The sequence below is a fragment of the Ornithorhynchus anatinus genome, chromosome 2 (genome assembly GCF_004115215.2).
Source record: "Ornithorhynchus anatinus isolate Pmale09 chromosome 2, mOrnAna1.pri.v4, whole genome shotgun sequence".
In the NCBI taxonomy this organism is placed as follows: Eukaryota; Metazoa; Chordata; class Mammalia; order Monotremata; family Ornithorhynchidae; genus Ornithorhynchus; species Ornithorhynchus anatinus.
Genome location: NC_041729.1, coordinates 47,773,784 through 47,791,163, shown reverse-complemented (window position 1 = coordinate 47,791,163; position 17,380 = coordinate 47,773,784). Strand labels below are relative to the sequence as shown.

General features: G+C 44.5%; 1 protein-coding gene across 2 annotated transcripts in view; it reads right to left on the bottom strand.

Annotated features, from left to right (window-relative positions):
• SMG1 (SMG1 nonsense mediated mRNA decay associated PI3K related kinase) overlaps window positions 1-17,380 on the bottom strand; it is a 117,293-nt gene that overhangs the window by 68,846 nt on the left and 31,067 nt on the right. For both annotated transcript variants that reach the window (XM_029058053.1, XM_029058054.2), the window contains 8 exons: window positions 15,270-15,433; window positions 14,472-14,627; window positions 11,241-11,377; window positions 8,949-9,007; window positions 3,304-3,517; window positions 2,161-2,286; window positions 1,168-1,240; window positions 273-370 (listed from right to left, as the gene is read on the bottom strand). In XM_029058053.1, the coding sequence (XP_028913886.1) occupies window positions 273-370; window positions 1,168-1,240; window positions 2,161-2,286; window positions 3,304-3,517; window positions 8,949-9,007; window positions 11,241-11,377; window positions 14,472-14,627; window positions 15,270-15,433 (1,027 nt within the window). The remainder of the gene's footprint in view (window positions 1-272; window positions 371-1,167; window positions 1,241-2,160; window positions 2,287-3,303; window positions 3,518-8,948; window positions 9,008-11,240; window positions 11,378-14,471; window positions 14,628-15,269; window positions 15,434-17,380) is intronic.

Sequence of the window (17,380 nt, the reverse complement as noted above, 5' to 3'; positions counted from 1 at the left end):
TTTTGGATTGCCTTTTTTTTTCCTAATTTGCATGGCTGGCCTAACATATATCCTAATAACACTGATACTAGAAATTCTATCTTCAACCAGAGTATCAGAAGTGACTATGTAATGAATCCTAGATTTTCATGTTTCTAGTACATCAAATAGTTTTGCCTAAAAAAAACAACAACTCTGAAACACACACAATTCATTTCTTATGATGTAATCTCAAATAACAGGCAGTCTCTTTTAAAAATCCAATGTAATGAAGTAGCTGTGAATATGCTTACTTCAGCATAAGCCTCCATATCTTCCAGAAACTGACCGAGAAGGGTGGTGGAAAATGCAAGATCGGCTACCCAAAAGGGCTCCAGACTCTGCAGCCATCCTATACAAAGTGTTAAACAACCGATTAGAATAACCATGGGAGACAATTCATCTATTTCACTGGAGCAGGCTACGTATTGAGCAATCTTTTGTAAAAAAAGACGATATATGGATAATTACAATAGAGAATATATAGCAGGGGTCGCATCAACTATTTCTAAATGATACTGCCATTCGTATCCTTAATCCTTTACACCAAGATTCATAATTTTGCTGAGTATTTATCTACAGTGTCACCAACAAGCATGGAAATTAGATACAAAGTAGGGAAGCGAATGACAAATAAAAAATGAAATAGCTGAGAAGAAACAAGGGGAAAGACAGTTCTTTCCATTTTTCAGGCTTGTAATGCTCACACTCTTCTCTTGACACAACAAATCTATTAAAGCCTTCTGTGATACATTTTTTTGGGGCTGGAGGTGTTCTTGATGACTTGTCAAACTTCATCCTCTTTGTAAAAGTTAATAAATCAGTTATAGAAGTACCATTTACTTCTGGAGTCTAGCCTCAAGACCATATCGTAATGCCTATGTTCTATTGTGAATCCCTCACGTGAATAGCAAAAATGTTTATTAGTTGCAATAATTACCATATAGCATTTAGGCATCTTTGTTTTGAAATGCCCAAACCTGTTACAAGCATACTTCATCAATAGTCTCAGCATTCTTACAAGATCGATAAGGTGCCAAGAAAATGCATTAGGAGTCATGAGAACAGAACTGCCATTTAAAAGAAGAGCACGCAAATACCTTAAAGATTTTTCCTGTGGCACAATGTTCATAGACTAACAAGACTTACCAGACACTTGCTGTGTCAAGGAAGGTTTCTGAGTGTGATCTATATGCCACCCAACCAATATGTCAACCGTATCCTGGAAAGCAAATTAAAATAGTTAATCGAACATCTTACTTCAGAAACATTCCTTTCTGAAACAGATCCTTTCTGACCTCCCATCCTCCTTTCTGATCTTCCAACCTCCTGTCTCTCCCCTCTTCAGTCTGTACTTCACTCCGCTGCCCGGATTATCTTTCGGCAGAAACGCTCTGGGCATGTCACCCCCGTCCTTGAAAACCTCCAGTGGTTGCCTATCAACCTTAGCATGAAACAAAAACTCCTCACTCTTGGCTTCAAAGCTCTCCCTCCCCTTGCCCCCTCCTACCTCACCTCCCTTCTCTCCTCCAGTCCAGCCCGCACACTCTGCTCCTCTGCCATCGCTCACCTCCTCGCTGGGCCTCGTTCACGCCTATCCCGCCGTCGACCCTGGCCCGCGTCCTACCGCTGACCTGGATGCCCTCCCTCCTCACCTCTGCCAAACTCTCTTCCCCTCTTCAAAGTCCTACTGAGAACTCACCTCCTCCAGGAGGCCTATCCAGACTGAGCCCTTCTTCTCCCTCTGCTCCTCACCTCCGCATCGAACCTACTCCCTCCCTCTGCTCTATCCCCTTCTCTGCCCCATAGCACTTGTGCATATTTGTACATATTTATTATTCTATTTATTAATTCATTCAATAGTATTTGAGAGCTTACTATGTGCAGAGCACAGTATGATCTGTATTTATCTATAATTCTACTTACCTATTCCGATGCTATTGATGCCTGTCTACTTGTTTTGTTGTCTGTCCCCACTTTCTAGACCGTGAGCCCGTTGTTGGTTAGGGACTGTCTCTATTGCCGAACTGTACTTTCCAAGTGCTTAGTACAGTGCTCTGCACACAGTAAGCTCTCAAAAAATGCAACTGAGTGAACGAATGAATGAACATTCAACATTAAAATATTGAGCAGAAGACTTACCCTAAAATTAGTGCTGAAAATATGAGGGTAACATCGGGCCACCAGAAGAATGCACTTCACACATTTGCATAGCAATTCTGGTGTATCCACATTTTCTAGAATGGACTGCAGGCTGGTCATTACAAGCTTAAAAAGAAAATACGTAAACTATCAATTCTAAATGAACCAGAATGGGGGGGGGAGGTAATTACACTGAATACAACAAACAGCTCAGTCCTGATTTTATTGATGGGTGTGAATATGTGGTACCAAAATCTGTCACACTCTATGGATTTGGATTTGTTTGGAGTCTTATTTCAACGGCTCTACTTTCCATCGCTATCCGCTAATTACATCTAGGACTTCCTTTCATTCTGAGCAATATTTTGCTGAGACTTGCATGATGTGTTTACTAATACATTTTAAAACAGCAACTAAAAATAGATTATGATGTAACACGAAATACTTTTTTTTTCCCACCGAAAGTATCAAACTGAAGAAAGGTACTGAAAAATGACTTATTTATCTTTTCTAGGTCAAGTAGTGAGATCACTGTTCTTTAAAAATTGTGGGTTGGGAATACCTATAAGAGATAAGACCTCTAAAATCTATACAGACACAAATATCAACCATCATAAACATAGCTTCAACTCAAAAGTAACAATTTACCAATTTAATATTTTAAATCAACTTCCTTCAATCTAGTTAGTACCAGTTTCTTGTGAGAGGTTTTGTTTTCACTTGATTATTTAACCCATCTCCCTCACAACTCCAAAGTGCATATGAATTGTGGGGAGGTAAAAAAAAAATAAAATAAAATAAAATAAAACCTCCAAATGTTTCCATCTCCAGCTCAGAAAAGGATTTCGTATCACTTCAACTGAATGCTTAGTCACAAATGAATTATCTCTTGAAATAAATTCCCTCTTTTGAAAAAAAAATGACATTGGAAAAAAGGAATATCTCCTGTCCAAGGCTGCTTTTCATGCAAACTGTTATATATGATCAGAAAAAAGACAATTTCCTTGATGCAAGTATTTAGCAGATAACACATGCTCTACTTTAAATACTTTCCCCCTCAACTCCAACTCATAAATGCATTACCTTCCCATTCACCCACAATATTGAAAAATCATTAAAGTCACTTTATTTTGTATTTTTTACCTGCATTACAGATGAAAAGGCTTTCTTTTCTCCTACAGTCTCTAGTGCTTTGAAGGTGGCACATAAGTAAAGCAGTTTAACTTCATCTTTTGTGGACGAGCTAAATTTGCTAAAAATCCATTTGAAGATCTTCTCGGCCTCATAACTCAAAGAAGCACAAAGAAGGCCAAGACAGCAAGCTCCCTCCTGCCTCAATTCCTGAAGCAATTTGCTACTGCATTTGGACAAAAAATAAGTTTAAGCTTCCAAAGATAACAATACTGACATTTTACCAAATGATCATCAGTTAAAAAAAAAAAAGAACATTTCAGAGAAAAACTTTCTACTTAAGTACATAAGGTACCACAAAGGGATCACACCCTTAAGTATGCAGTTAACAGTACTTTTTAATAACTAACAACTAAAACCTTATTCTGCAGGAAAATGTGGAATCAAAGGAAGTTACTTAGCGCTATGTGCAGAGGACTATACTAAGCACCTTCCCCCCGACTTTTTTAATGCTATCTGTTAAGTGCTATGTGCCCGGAACTGAACTGAGTGCTGGTGTAGATACGAGGTTGTCAGGTTGGATACAATCCAGGTCCCACAAGAGGCTCACAGTCTTAATCCCTAGTTTACAGATGAGGTAACCGATGCACAGAGAAATTAAGTGACTTGCCCAAGGTCACACAGAAAACAAGGCGGAGCTGGGATCAGAACCCAGGTCCTCTGCCTCCGAGGCCCGTGCTCTTTCCACTTGGCCACGCTGTTTCTCTTGGGAACACTTGGGAAAGTATAATGCAAAACAGTTGACAGGCACGCTCCCTGCCCACAGTAAGTTTACGGTCTACAGAAGGAGCCAGGTATTAATTTAAATAACAAAAATTAATAATTTAAATACATTAGAGATTTAGGCCTAAGTGCTGTGCAGCTGCAGGTGGGTGCTTAAAGGGAACTGACCCAAGGGATGCAAAAGGGAGAGGACGTGGGGGAAAAGAAGGCTTAATCAGGGAAAGTCTCTTGGAGGAAATATGATTTGAATACAGCTTTGAAGGTGAGGGAGTGTAGTGGTCTATCCTATAGGGAGGGGGAGGGGTTTCCAGACCAGAGGCGGGATGTGGGCCATGGGTTGGAGCTAAGATAGACGAGATCAAGGTACAGAGAGTGGATTGGCGTTAGGGGAGCATTCATTCATTCGACAGCATTTACCGAGCGCTTACTACGTGCAGAGCACTGTACTAAGCGCTTGGAAGGTACAATTCGGCAACAGATAGAGACAATCCCTGCCCAACGACGGGCTCACAGTGTGTGGTCTGGGTTGTAGTGGGAAATCATGGGGCGACCTGACTGTTTTACTGTTTGATGCAGAGGTGAGTGGGCAACCACTGAGGTTCTTGAGGAATGGGGAAATATGGACCGAACCTTTGTTTAAAAAAAAAAAGAAAGAAAAAAGATCCAGGCAGCAGCGTGAAGTATGGACTGGAGTGGGGAAGAGCCAGGAAGCAGGGACGTCAGTGAAGAGGCTGACGTGCAGTCTGGATTGTAAACTCATTCCAGGCTGTACGCTCATTGTGGACTGCGAATGTATCTGTTACATCGTTATATGATCCTCTCCCAGAAGTTGAGAACAGTGCTCTGCACACAGTGAGCGCTTGCTCAATACAACCGACCGACTTGTCAAGGTGGGATACGACAAGCGCCTGCGTCAGCATGGCAGCAGCCTGGATGGAGGGGAAAGGCCGGATCACAGCGATGCAGTGAAGGCAGAAGCAATAGGATCCGGTGACAGGTTCACTACGTGGGTCGAATGAGAGTCAAGGATAATGCCGTGGCTCGCCAGACGGGGAGGGTGGTGGTGCTGTCTACAGGAAGACAGAGGTTGGGTGAAAAAACGAGGAGTTCTGTTCTGGACATGTTTAGTTTGAGCTTTGAGGTGTCGACGGGACATGCGGGTAGAGATGCCCTGAGGGCAGGAGGAATTGCCAGACTGCAGAGAAGGAGAGAGGTCAATAATAATAACCTTGGTATTTGTTAAGCGCTTACTAAGTGCCGAGCACTGTTCTAAGCGCTGAGGTAGATACAGGGTAATCGGGTTGTCCCATGTGAGGCTCACAGTTAATTCCCATTTTACAGATGAGGTCACTGAGGCCCAGAGAAGTTAAGTGACTTGCCCACAGTCACACAGCTGGCAAGTGGCAGAGCCGGGATTCGAACCCATGACCTCTGACTTCCAAGCCCAGGCTCTTTCCACTGAGCCACGCTGCTTCTCTTAAGGGCTGGAGAGAAAAATTTGGACATCATCCATATACAGACGGAACAAAGAAATTCAGATATAGACTCAATTTCAGTCTTCGGGCAAGTGGTAAAGAATTCCATTTACACAATTAGATTTACAAGTTCCAAATTTAGGCCACCTAATGCTATAAAAATTCAAAAGTGAAGCTTTAGGTGGTTTGACACTGAAGCTTGAAATCACTTAAAAAGAATAACTCCATTGGGATAAACACTGCCTCGTATCACTGAGCTACTCTACAGAAAAGGGAAATATTCAACAAAGTGCTAGGAATATGGTCACCACCCATCCTGAATGGTCTGTCACGGTCTCACTGCCTGAGGGAGCGAGCTTCACCAGATGATCCCTAACATCCTCGCCATCTTTACGGGGTTAAATGTACTTTAGAAAACCTTCGCTCGGATGAAAATCAGTAGCATCTAGATTTTTTAGGAGCTTTGGGATCGAGCCCTAATTGACCGAGTATCCGCCCACTAACGGAGCGACCTCTGCTTTGTGCCTCTCTCCTATCTAGCAGCAGAGCCAAGGGAAGCTTCAGGCTAACTTTCCGTCTCCCAGGCAGTCTTTGCTCAAACCGGCGGCCAGCACAGAAGCCTGTTGCTTCTCCCCGGGCCCGTTTTCGTTCACGGATATGGTACGGATGAGGAAGGGGACTGAAGCTCCCATAGGACCACAAGCCTGGCAGCGAAGTGCAAATAACATCCTAGGAGCTCTTGGGAGTGACACTATCAGTGTCCCAGCTGTCTAGAGGCAGTGGCTTCTATGTGGAAAAACATCCACCTGCACATGCGTGTGTTATGTACATCTCCATCTCCATCTCCATCTCCGCCCCTGTCCTCTCCCCCTCCCTTCAGGCTCGCATCTCCTCCTGCCTCCGGGACGTCTCCACCTGGATGTTGGCCCGCCACCTAAAACTCAACATGAGCGAGACTGAGCTCCTCATCTTCCCTCCCAATCCCGGTCCTCTCCCAGACTTCTCTATCACCGTGGATGGCACGACCGTCCTTCCCGTCTCTCGGGCCCGTGATCTCGGTGTCATCCTTGACTCGTCTCTCTCGTTCACCCCACGCATCCTATCCGTTACCGAGACCTGCCGGTTTCACCTCTATGATATCGCCAAGATCCGCCCTTTCCTCTCCACCCAAACGGCTACCTTACTGTTACGGGCTCTCGTTATATCCCGGCTAGACTACCGTGTCAGCCTTCTCTCCGACCTCCCTTCCTCCTCTCTCGCCCCGCTCCGGTCTATTCTTCACTCCGCTGCCCGGCTCGTCTTCCCGCAGAAACGATCTGGGCGTGTCACTCCCCTTCTTAAACAACTCCAGTGGTTGCCTATCGACCTCCGCTCCAAACAAAAACTCCTCACTCTAGGCTTCGAGGCTCTCCATTACCTTGCCCCTTCCTACCTCTCCTCCCTTCTCTCTTTCTACCGCCCACCCCGCACGCTCCGCTCCTCCGCCGCCCACCTCCTCGCCGTCCCTCGGTCTCGCCCATCCCGCCGTCGACCCCCGGGTCACGTCCTCCCGCGGTCCCGGAACGCCCTCCCTCCTCACCTCTGCCCAACTGATTCTCTTTACCTCTTCAAAACCCTATTTAAAACTCACCTCCTCCAAGAGGCGTTCCCAGACTGAGCTCCTCTTCTCCCTCTACTCCCTCTGCCATCCCCCCTTTACCTCTCCGCAGCTAAACCCTCATTTTCCCCTTTTCCCTCTGCTCCTCCACCTCTCCCTTCCCATCCCCACAGCACCGTACTCGTCCGCTCGACTGTATATATTTTCGTTACCCTATTTATTTTGTTAATGAATTGTACATCGCCTCGATTCTATTTAGTTGTCATTGTTTTTACGAGATGTTCTTCTCCTTGACGCTGTTTATTGCCATTGTTCTCGTCTGTCCGTCTCCCCCGATTAGACTGTAAGCCCGTCAAACGGCAGGGACTGTCTCTATCTGTTGCCAACTTGTTCATCCCAAGCGCTTAGTACAGTGCTCTGCACATAGTAAGCGCTCAATAAATACTATTGAATGAATGAATGAATGTAGATACACGTACAAGCACCCACACAGACACCACTACACCGGGTTCTACTTCTGTGCTCTGCTCCTGGCAAGTCATTCTTCATCTGTAGAAGGGAGAAAATAACATCTCCTCCTTCCCATCCTTCGGGAAGGTTATGATTAAATAAATATGGTATGAATTGTATCCTATTTAACCAAATTTCTATCCCCAAAGCGTTTTTTGAAAAAAAATATTAAATGTGTATGTGTGGGGGGGGGAATAAGAAACAAACATTACATTTTATTAAGTTTTTTGTATCATTTTCACTGCCAGAATGGATTTAATTTGATCCTTTGAATCCATCCTAATTTTACCACGGTCAATTAGTTAATATTCCTTCTGGCTACAAAAGAATTGATGTATATTTTTGAATGGGATAGCCAGATGATTTGATCATCACTAAACACAACCATTACGATCTTTCCTTGTGGATTTCCCTTCTCTCGGCTCGTAAGAGTTCGGAATTTCCTTGGGTAGCACCCTCGTCATTTTTCTAGCTGATAATTACCTGACCTGAATTGTATTTTATCGAAGAACCTCGCTCTGGAAAAGTAAAAATGCTCTCCAGGTTTAAGGCACTGACAAGAGTGAGCAGGCAGTGTAGGAAGGCAGGCAGGTAGGCAGGGGAGAGTCTTGAGGGGTGGTGATCTGTTCAGCAGCTTAACACCCTAATGTTTGCAAAATGCTGTTGCCACTAGCTTTCTTCTGGATCCACAGTGCCACAGAAGCTTTAGCACTAACTGGGTTCTAAACCAGCTCTGCCACTTGCCTGTGTGACCCTGGGCAAATCGCTTCACTTTCCTCTGTGCCTCAGTTCCCTCATTTGCAAAACAGGGATTCGATACCTGTTCTCACTCCTACTTAGATTGTGAGCCACATGTGGGACCTATATCTTTTATCTGCCCCAGTGCTTACTACAGTGCCTGGCACATAGTAAGCCCTTAACAAATAACACGACTATTATTATTATTATTATTGTTACCTCCTGTTTGAGCTACATCTATGCATGATGGGGAAAGAAGCTCAGCTAGGCAGACAACCTATGACACTGCTTCCTATTACCTCCTGTCCAGATAAGTCTCACTGCCAGGGAAAAATAAATAAAAAAGATGCCCTACTGCACATTCAGGGCTGGATGGCAAATTCTCTGTTGCCGAATTGTACATTCCAAGCGCTTAGTACAGTGCTCTGCACAGAGTAAGCGCTCAATAAATATTATTGAATGAATGAATGAAATTCCTATTTTCTCTTTTTCTCCTCTTCTACAAGTATTACATCTTGGTCTAAGGTTGCTATTTCTAGATAATTCAAACTTACCTTTCATTAAGCACATCATGTATAGCGGTCAGGATATTATCCAGTTGTTTAACTAAGACCTGGGGAAAAAAAAAGAAAAAATTAAGAAAAAACTGCAAATTGCCATTTCTTTAAATAATATTTTTCCGGCAACGTCTGGGGTGATCGATTCCCTCGTGGGGAATATCAGGCAGGTGACCTCCACATATTATTATGTGTGAAAATACAGCAGAGACCGACAGATTTGCTTCCAGTAACTTCTGCCAGGAAGCCACAAGCATCTGCGCAAGTAGTTACGAAAAAGGCCGTTAACTCGAGCACACATCCAGGCTCGCGCCCAGGCTAAACAAGAGTAGAGTCTCTGGTAAAAAAAAAAAAAAAAAAATTAGGTATCGTCCCTATTCACTTATTCAAGAATATCCATTCGGAGGCTACGGGGCAGATGGGAGCAACGGAACTTGTGCCTAGCTCCTTCTTCCGTTTAGCGTCTCTCTCCCAGTAGAAAGAGGTTCCCTATACAATCGTAACCACACCCAGACACCACACCGGCGTGACCCAGGTTCACGCGACTCATGTCACGTCATCAAAGGTGGACCTGGGGGAAGCAACAACAGCTTTCCTCACTCCACTTTCTCCCGTCACCTCAAGGGCGGCTCGGCAGCAGGATCCCCGGGGCGGAATTTGGGCGAGGGAAGAACTCCCTAGGCAGTAGAAGATTCACCCCTTCTCCCTTTCTCGGGGCAGCCCGCCAACCGAACTGGGCTGCAGGGCTGAGGTACTGGCTCCTCTCGGGCAGAGTGAGCACGGGAACAGTGGTGGAAGAGAGACTGAGGACTCTTGCCAAACCCTGCCGGGACTGAGGAAACTAGGTCTTTGGTAATAGGGCTGGGACCTGTAGCCTTGTCGGGGCGGAAGGCGGATATGGGAAAGAGAGAAGGTGAAAGGAGTTCCAAAACTCCAAAGAGTCAGGCAGAGACTAGCTACTTAGGAGTGGAAAGGACAAAGGAGAGGGGAGAGCCACCGGAGGGCAAAGCTTTAGGATTTGAGGACTCCCCTTCCAGCAGAGTCCCAGTGCACACTGGAGTGACGGGGGGAAATGGAAGGACACAGTCAACAGGCGTGGTAAAGATCTGAGGCAAGGCTCAATAATAATAACGTTGGTATTTGTTAAGCGCTTACTATGTGCAGAGCACCGTTCTAAGCGCTGGGGTAGATACAGGGTAATCAGGTTGTCCCACGTGTGGCTCACAGTTAACCCCCATTTTCTAGATGAGGTAACTGAGGCACAGAAAGTTAAGTGACTTGCCCACAGTCACACAGCTGACAAGCGGCAGAGCCGGGATTCGACCCAGGTTCGTGGATGGGAATGAGGAGACAACAGGATAGACTTCCCTTTCCTCAGGCTCTGCTGCATACCTCCAATCTCAATCTAGTCTGGGACAGGAATCATTGCTGCAGAACTTTAGAGGGAAAACTGGAGAAGAAAAGCGTTGACCTCGCTAGGAAAAGGGGCAGAGCTCGATCCCACCTGGGATAGGCGGCCGGCTCTCTGAGAAGGCAGGCCCTTCAGCCTTTACCCAGACAAATCCATTCATTCAATAGTATTTATTGAGCGCTTACTATGTGCAGACCACTGTACTAAGCGCTTGGAATGTACAGATCGGCAACAGATAGAGACAGTCCCTGCCCTTTGACGGGCTTACAGTCTAATCGGGGGACACGGAGAGACAACAATAATCTTAAATCTTAAGAGTGACTACTTGGAATGTCCCTCTACCCACTTCACTTCAAATCGACATTTTATTTCAATGAGAGCACCCGGAAGGGAAAAAAGCAAGAGATCACCCTCTGCCCATCACCATTCCACACAGACATTTCTTCTCCCTGAACCACTCCAATCTGTCAGAACATGCGTTTTCCCTTCATGTTTTGACTAAGGCGCAGCGATACAATTAGGGTACGTCCTTCTGACAGACGAGCCTGCCTGGAGACAGTGGGGTACGGTTTTGGAAGACACGGTTGTGCACTGGGATGTGGAGTTGGATACAGAGTGAATTCTCAACATAAACTGTTCTTAAAGAAGGTTCGACAGGAGCACATCTCCCACAGAGTGGCACTGAGAGCATCATCAGAGATTCAGGTTGAAAACTACTTCCTAAATAAAACCTACTCCTCGTGACCTACCCAAAGAAAGCTCACTAATATCGCCCTTCTAGCCCAACTTAGTTTCTAGCCTTTTTGGTAAACATTGTTTGATTCGTAAGTAAATGCCAGAGTCTTCGGCATTTCCGTATGGAGGAAAAACATCCTGACCTGCTTATTTTCTGGTTGCTGAATGAATTCTTTCAATTGCTTCACAGTAGCCAGTCTTCGGTCTCTGTCGTCTTCCCGGGTAATCCTCCGAAGAAGGTTTGACAGTCGAGACTCGTCAGAGTAAGACAACGATCGCTCTGGAAATAATGTGCTTTCCATTAGTACGTGGATTTCACAAGGTTTTTCAAACTTCACAGCCGAGCATGGCCTTGAATAGGAAGAACTATTCCCATGGGAGAAAAACTGAAAAGTCATCAGGAGGTCACTGGGTGAAAGAGAAGAATGGGTTAAGAAAATAATCTCTTCTTTCACCCACCCAGGCTTCCGGCAACACGTGCACAGCCTATACAGAGCCAACAGCCTTGAATCTCTGGACCAAGGGCAAATTCCTGCCATCTCGACTGCAAAGAAAGCATGTGCTCAATGCAATTTTCCACCTAGGTACCATCCCTGGTACCCGTTGGAAACCTCCTCTTCACCTTGGGCAATATCCCTAAATAATATATGATAACTTCTTGAACCTGGTTTTAATTACAAGTCTGGGTGAATTAGTGCAGCTGAACTAGGAAGGGGAAAGAGAGAAAAACTAACTAGAGAGTCCTCTTTTCCTTTTTCAAAAAAGGATGGCGACACAACTATTAAAGTTGAACTTATCAGTTTAACAATGATGGCACTATGCTAAGCACTGCTAATCTGAATGGACACTATCCCTAGCCCACATAAGATCACAGAGAAAGAGGGAGGGAGAACAGATATTCTCCCCATTTTACAGGTGAGGGAAGTGAGGCACAAAAGTTAAATGACTTCCCCAAGGTGATAGGGCAGGCAAATGGCAGAGCTGGGACTAGCACCCGGGGCTCCTGAATTTTTTGCACACAGTAAGTGCTCAATAAATACGACTGAAGTCTACTCAGGAGCTCAAACTTCAATACACTACTAAGAAATCAATCATTTGAGTTATGGCACTATCAATGGTATTTATTGAGCGCTTACTGCGTGCAGAGCACTTTTCTAAGCACTTGGAAGAATACGACAGATTAGTAAACACATTCCCTGATCTCAGGGAGCTTACAATCTAGACACTATGCTTGTCTTCCCCAATAAATGTAAGGCTTTTGTGGGCAGGGGACGTGTCATTTTGACATTCTGCACTTCCCATGCACCTAGTGCAGAGCAGTGCACCAAGGAGACACTCAATAAATGATACTACAACTATACTAAAGGCCCCATCACATATAATTGGGAGAGTACAATTTGGTGGGGGGCAGGCGAGAGGGAGGAAAGGAGACAGCCCCATGTGGGACAAACCGATCAGCTTGGATCCACCCCTAGAGCTTAGAACTTAGTAAGCGCTTAACAAATGCCATTATTATTATTATTATTATTATTAACTGTGGGCATTGATCAGAGAGAGGCGGCGCCCTAAGGAAGTCTGGTGGAAGAAAAGCATGAGAAGCAATTAGAGATCCAGCCACGGGGAGCTCGGCTCAGTCGGCCTCTCCCTACACCAATGTGGAACCGGGGGCTGAAAAATCAGACATCAATTCCCCAAAACTGAGTTACTCCCAGACCCCTTCTACTCAAAGTTTCCCCACGGTGGCACCCTAAGAGGCCCACATGAGGCACCCTGCAGTGGATGGATGTTCTCTGGTCAGACTCCTCTTCCTGCTGCTGGTTAACAAAGGTTTCTGTATTACTTGAATATAGATTTTAATAGCCTCGAGTGAAGAGAAATTAAATTTCCACTGTCCAAATCACGCAAATCACTCTCTCCATCTCTAACTGCAAATTCACCTCTCTTGGCTCAAAACTGTGACCTCTGCCACTGCCTTCTTACACTGAGCTTGCTCTCCATAATAACAACCGTGGTATTTGTTAAGCGCTTACTGTGTACCAAGAACCGTGCGAGTGCTGGAGTCCATTCGAGATAATCGGGTCCCACACAGGGCTCACAATCTAAGTAGGAGGGAGAAAAGGGACTGAGTCCCCACTTAGCAGATGAGGGAAATGAGGCATGGAGAAGCTAAGAGATTTGTCCTAGGCCAGGGAGCAGACAAGCAGTGGAGCCTGGATTAGAACCCAGGTCCTCTGACTTCCAGGCCCGTGCTCTTTCCACTAAGCCACGCTGCTTCTCCGTCTCAGTCAAGTCTTCCAGACTTTCGACTCGGACCACAAAGTACAGTCTCCACCCTTCCTTTACTAGGATCATCCTCTCTTTTACACTCGAGGCGCCACACTCCAAACTACCCAGCGCTTAGTACAGACCCTGGCACATAGTAAGCGCTTAACAAACACTATCATTATTATTACTCGATCTCCATTATCCTGGACTCCCTTTAGTCCGAGGCCTCTCGTTGCATTTGACCTACCAACCCCTAGTCAGTCAAATCAATCCATCAACGGGATTCATCCTGGATCACCCCAACCACCCTCCCGGCCTGTGCTGGGGCAGTGATATACCTCTGGCAGAAATCCAAGGTGTAAGGTCTTTGTGGGCAGGGAACGTGGCTTTTTTTTATTCTGTATTTCTCAAGCACCTAGTATGGACCACTGTACCACGGAGACATTCAAAAAGTGATATTACAACTACTACTAAAAGCCCCAACGAATATGATCGGAGGAGTATAGCTTGGGGGGGAGGGAGAAAGGATAACCCAACCCCGTTCCAAACTGGCCTTGTTTATATAACTCTATCTTTATCCTAGCAAGACAACATCATCGTCCTCCCCAGCAGCAGCAACGCCCGGAGCTCCTACCATTATCAGGCCTCCAATCCCCCTCAATCACCTGGTCCTCACCACCTCTTGCTATAACCCAGGGTACCTGCAAGCAATTTATAGTTTAATTCAGATTTCACAAAAAGCAGATCCCAATTTTCCCTAGATTCAAGATGGATCCTAAGATTTAGGGATCGTGCAGGGCTTTAGTCCTCACACGCTCTCCGCTACTGATTCTATATTAATGTTCCGCCTCCTGGACTGGAAGCCCCCCGAATGTATTTACCAATTCTGTTGATTGGTACTCTTCCACACGCACACAGTAAGCGCTCAATAAATACCACTGACAATTTCAATAAGAGGTTAACCACCAGACCTTAATTATACCCGAATACACATTTCCCTCCTTGAACATTATCCTCCACTCCCGATCGCTCGCTTTGGACACACGATACATTGGGATGACGGTGAGGTGTGCTCCACGATTTCTTCTCTGAATTGGCCGAACTCTTACCCTGTGATTTCCTCATGTCTTTTGTGGCTAAAGCACGATTTCCATGCTGAACACTGGTGAAATCAGGGTTGGTCACATTGTTAACCCTCAGCTCTTGCCCCAACGACTTCCGACCATAAGTATTTTCCCCAGCTCCTCCATTGACATTGTAGCCACCTGTGAATAATAAAGCTGGGATAATTCCAAATCCAGAAACGTTTCACTTTCCTCTAATCTAAAACAGTCACAAATTTGCTATACAAAGTTATATTTTTATTTAATGGCAAAAAAATCCATCAGTTTAATTTTTCAAGGGCTGTGAATTGCCCAGATTCTTTGCTTTTCATCTTTTTCCTTCTGTTTTTGTCAATTTCCTTGCTCATTATACCAATAAAAGTTGTACAGGATGAATGAAATGAAACTTCACACTGTTCGTTTTGTTTCTAGCATTTCTTGTTAAAGGTTTGGCAAAATGAACAGGCTGCAATATCTGGCTTCAAAATATGAGCAATAACTTTGAATATACTTTTCCCACACTCAACCTCTCATGACTGCGAATTAATCCAAAATTGTTTGTGTTGACTTTTATAACACAAAGTCATCCAGCTGTGGTTATTCCGACTTTCAGTTTTGACATATATCCCTCAATAAAATGCCTCGCCTACATTTCATGTCTATAGCCGAACCGTTTTAAAACCATTACCTTCACAATTAATTTCACAATTAATTAAATCCAACCTCCCCAAAATATTTTCATATGCTAAGTGCTATAAAAATAATCTTTAAAATATTTCAGTCATAAAAAGGAAATGCACGCACCCTTTTCTTCATTCTGTATGTCGGTGTGGACTCTGATATCATCGTGCCGTTGACGAGACACCACAACTGAATTTGAAGGTTGTAATCCATAAGAGGCAGAACTGCCCCGATCTCTAGACGAAGAATATTTTAAATGATCCTGGTCGGCTGGTGCACTATCAGTTCTGCAAAAATCAGAGAAAAACATGTGTATATCAAATTTAAAATGTAATTAAAACACTCAAACCTAGAGACAGTCCCAACATTGATATTCACATTTTTATCACAAGCATGTCTTTTTTAATAAAAAAATTATTTGCTGGGGGTGAGGGGGGGTCTGATATCCAAAAAAATGTGTGACCATTCCCAAGTTTCAACTCTACATTATCTGTTTCAAGAGCCCACTGAAAATCTGAACAGACTACCAGGCACTCTTAAAATCTTTTCTCACTTCTTAGCCAACGTCAAAAAGGAAACACGGGTACAGAGCAGCTAAGGAGAGGGAACTATCACAGCTATTCCAAGACCATAGTTCTTCTCAGCCAATAGATCTGAACCTTCTTGCAAAAGGCACCACATTATTTAAAAAATTTACTATCATTTTATGAACTATTTTGAAAGGGCTCTTTACAAAAAAGAGTGACTAGAAACAAGAAAAAGAAACCAGGCATGGGGATTCTCAACTATTACATAAAAGGCAACACAATCGACCAGAAGTTAGTTTCAACTCCATACTTATATAAGAAGGATTTACTAGGGAGGTGGGAAGAAACCATTCCAAAAGATGTGCCAAGAGAATGACACCAGTATATAGCTCAAAAAATAAAACCTACAAAGGGAGTTCAGTGTTCATTTTAAGTGAGAAAAGTCAATTTAGCTTATCCTTTTTGGGAATGGATTTCGACACCAGTGAACTGCAATCAAACTATTACCAAAGCCTAGGCATCAAGGAATACCAGGAAAAACAATGAATAGGAAAAATAAAATGAGTACTACTCGTGAATTATCAAACAATTACCAAAGCTTAAGCATCAAGGAGTACCAGAAAAAAAAAATGAATAGCTTCAGGGATCAGCAGGATCGTCACAGTGTGGGGATAAAAAAGGCTCTCCTCTAGACTGTAAGCTCGTTGCGGGCAGGGAACGTGTCTGTCAACTCTGTTAGACTGTACTGTGCGACAGGGACCGTGTCTAACCCATCTACCTGCCTCCACCCCAGGGCTTAGTACAGTTCCTGGAACATAGTAAACACTTAAATACCACAATTATTATTATTACCACGATTACTCTCCCAAGTGTCTAGTACAGTGCTCTGCACACAGTAAGCACTCAATAAATACCATTGATTGATTGGTCACGCATGGGTTGCCGTCTCTGGCCTTGCAGGTAGTGAGGTATGAGGCTGGAGGGTGACTATGGAAGGATGCACACTCTGTGAATACGAGAACGGTCCCCAGTATTTTCCCTCCCTTCCACCAACCAGAGAGCCAGAAGAGATTCTCCCCATCTCTTCTCGGACTGCAAATGCGTCGGCACAATCATACGCACTCTCAAAAACAGGCTGAGTTACCTAGAGATAACCCGAGTTGAAAGGATCTCCTGGTGTTGGCTGTTCTGAGGAGAGCCAAATAGCTCTGTGGGCCACTGCGGATTCACTAGCAACAGGAAAGATGAGGAGCTAGCAGGGCATGTGTCCATTTATTGTTGTATTGTACTCTCCCAACTGCTTAGGACAGTGCTCGGCACACAGTAAGCACTCAACAAATACAACAACGAATGGAATAGGATTTAATCTGCATGCACTTCCCCATTCCTCAAAATAATAATGATGTTGGTATTTGTTAAGTGCTTACTATGTGCAGAGCACTGCTTTAAGCACTGGGGGAGATACAGGGTCAACAGGTTGTCCCACCTGAGGCTCACAGTCTTAACCCCCATTTTACAGATGAGGTAACTGAGGCACCGAGAAGTTAAATGACGTGCCCACGGTTACACAGCTGACAAGTGGCAGAGCCGGGATTTGAACCCAGGACCTCTGACTTCCAAGCCTGGGCTCTTTCCACTGAGCTCCGCTGCTTCTCTAAACCTCCAATGGTTGTCTGTTCCTCTCTGTATTAAGTGGAAATTCCTAAC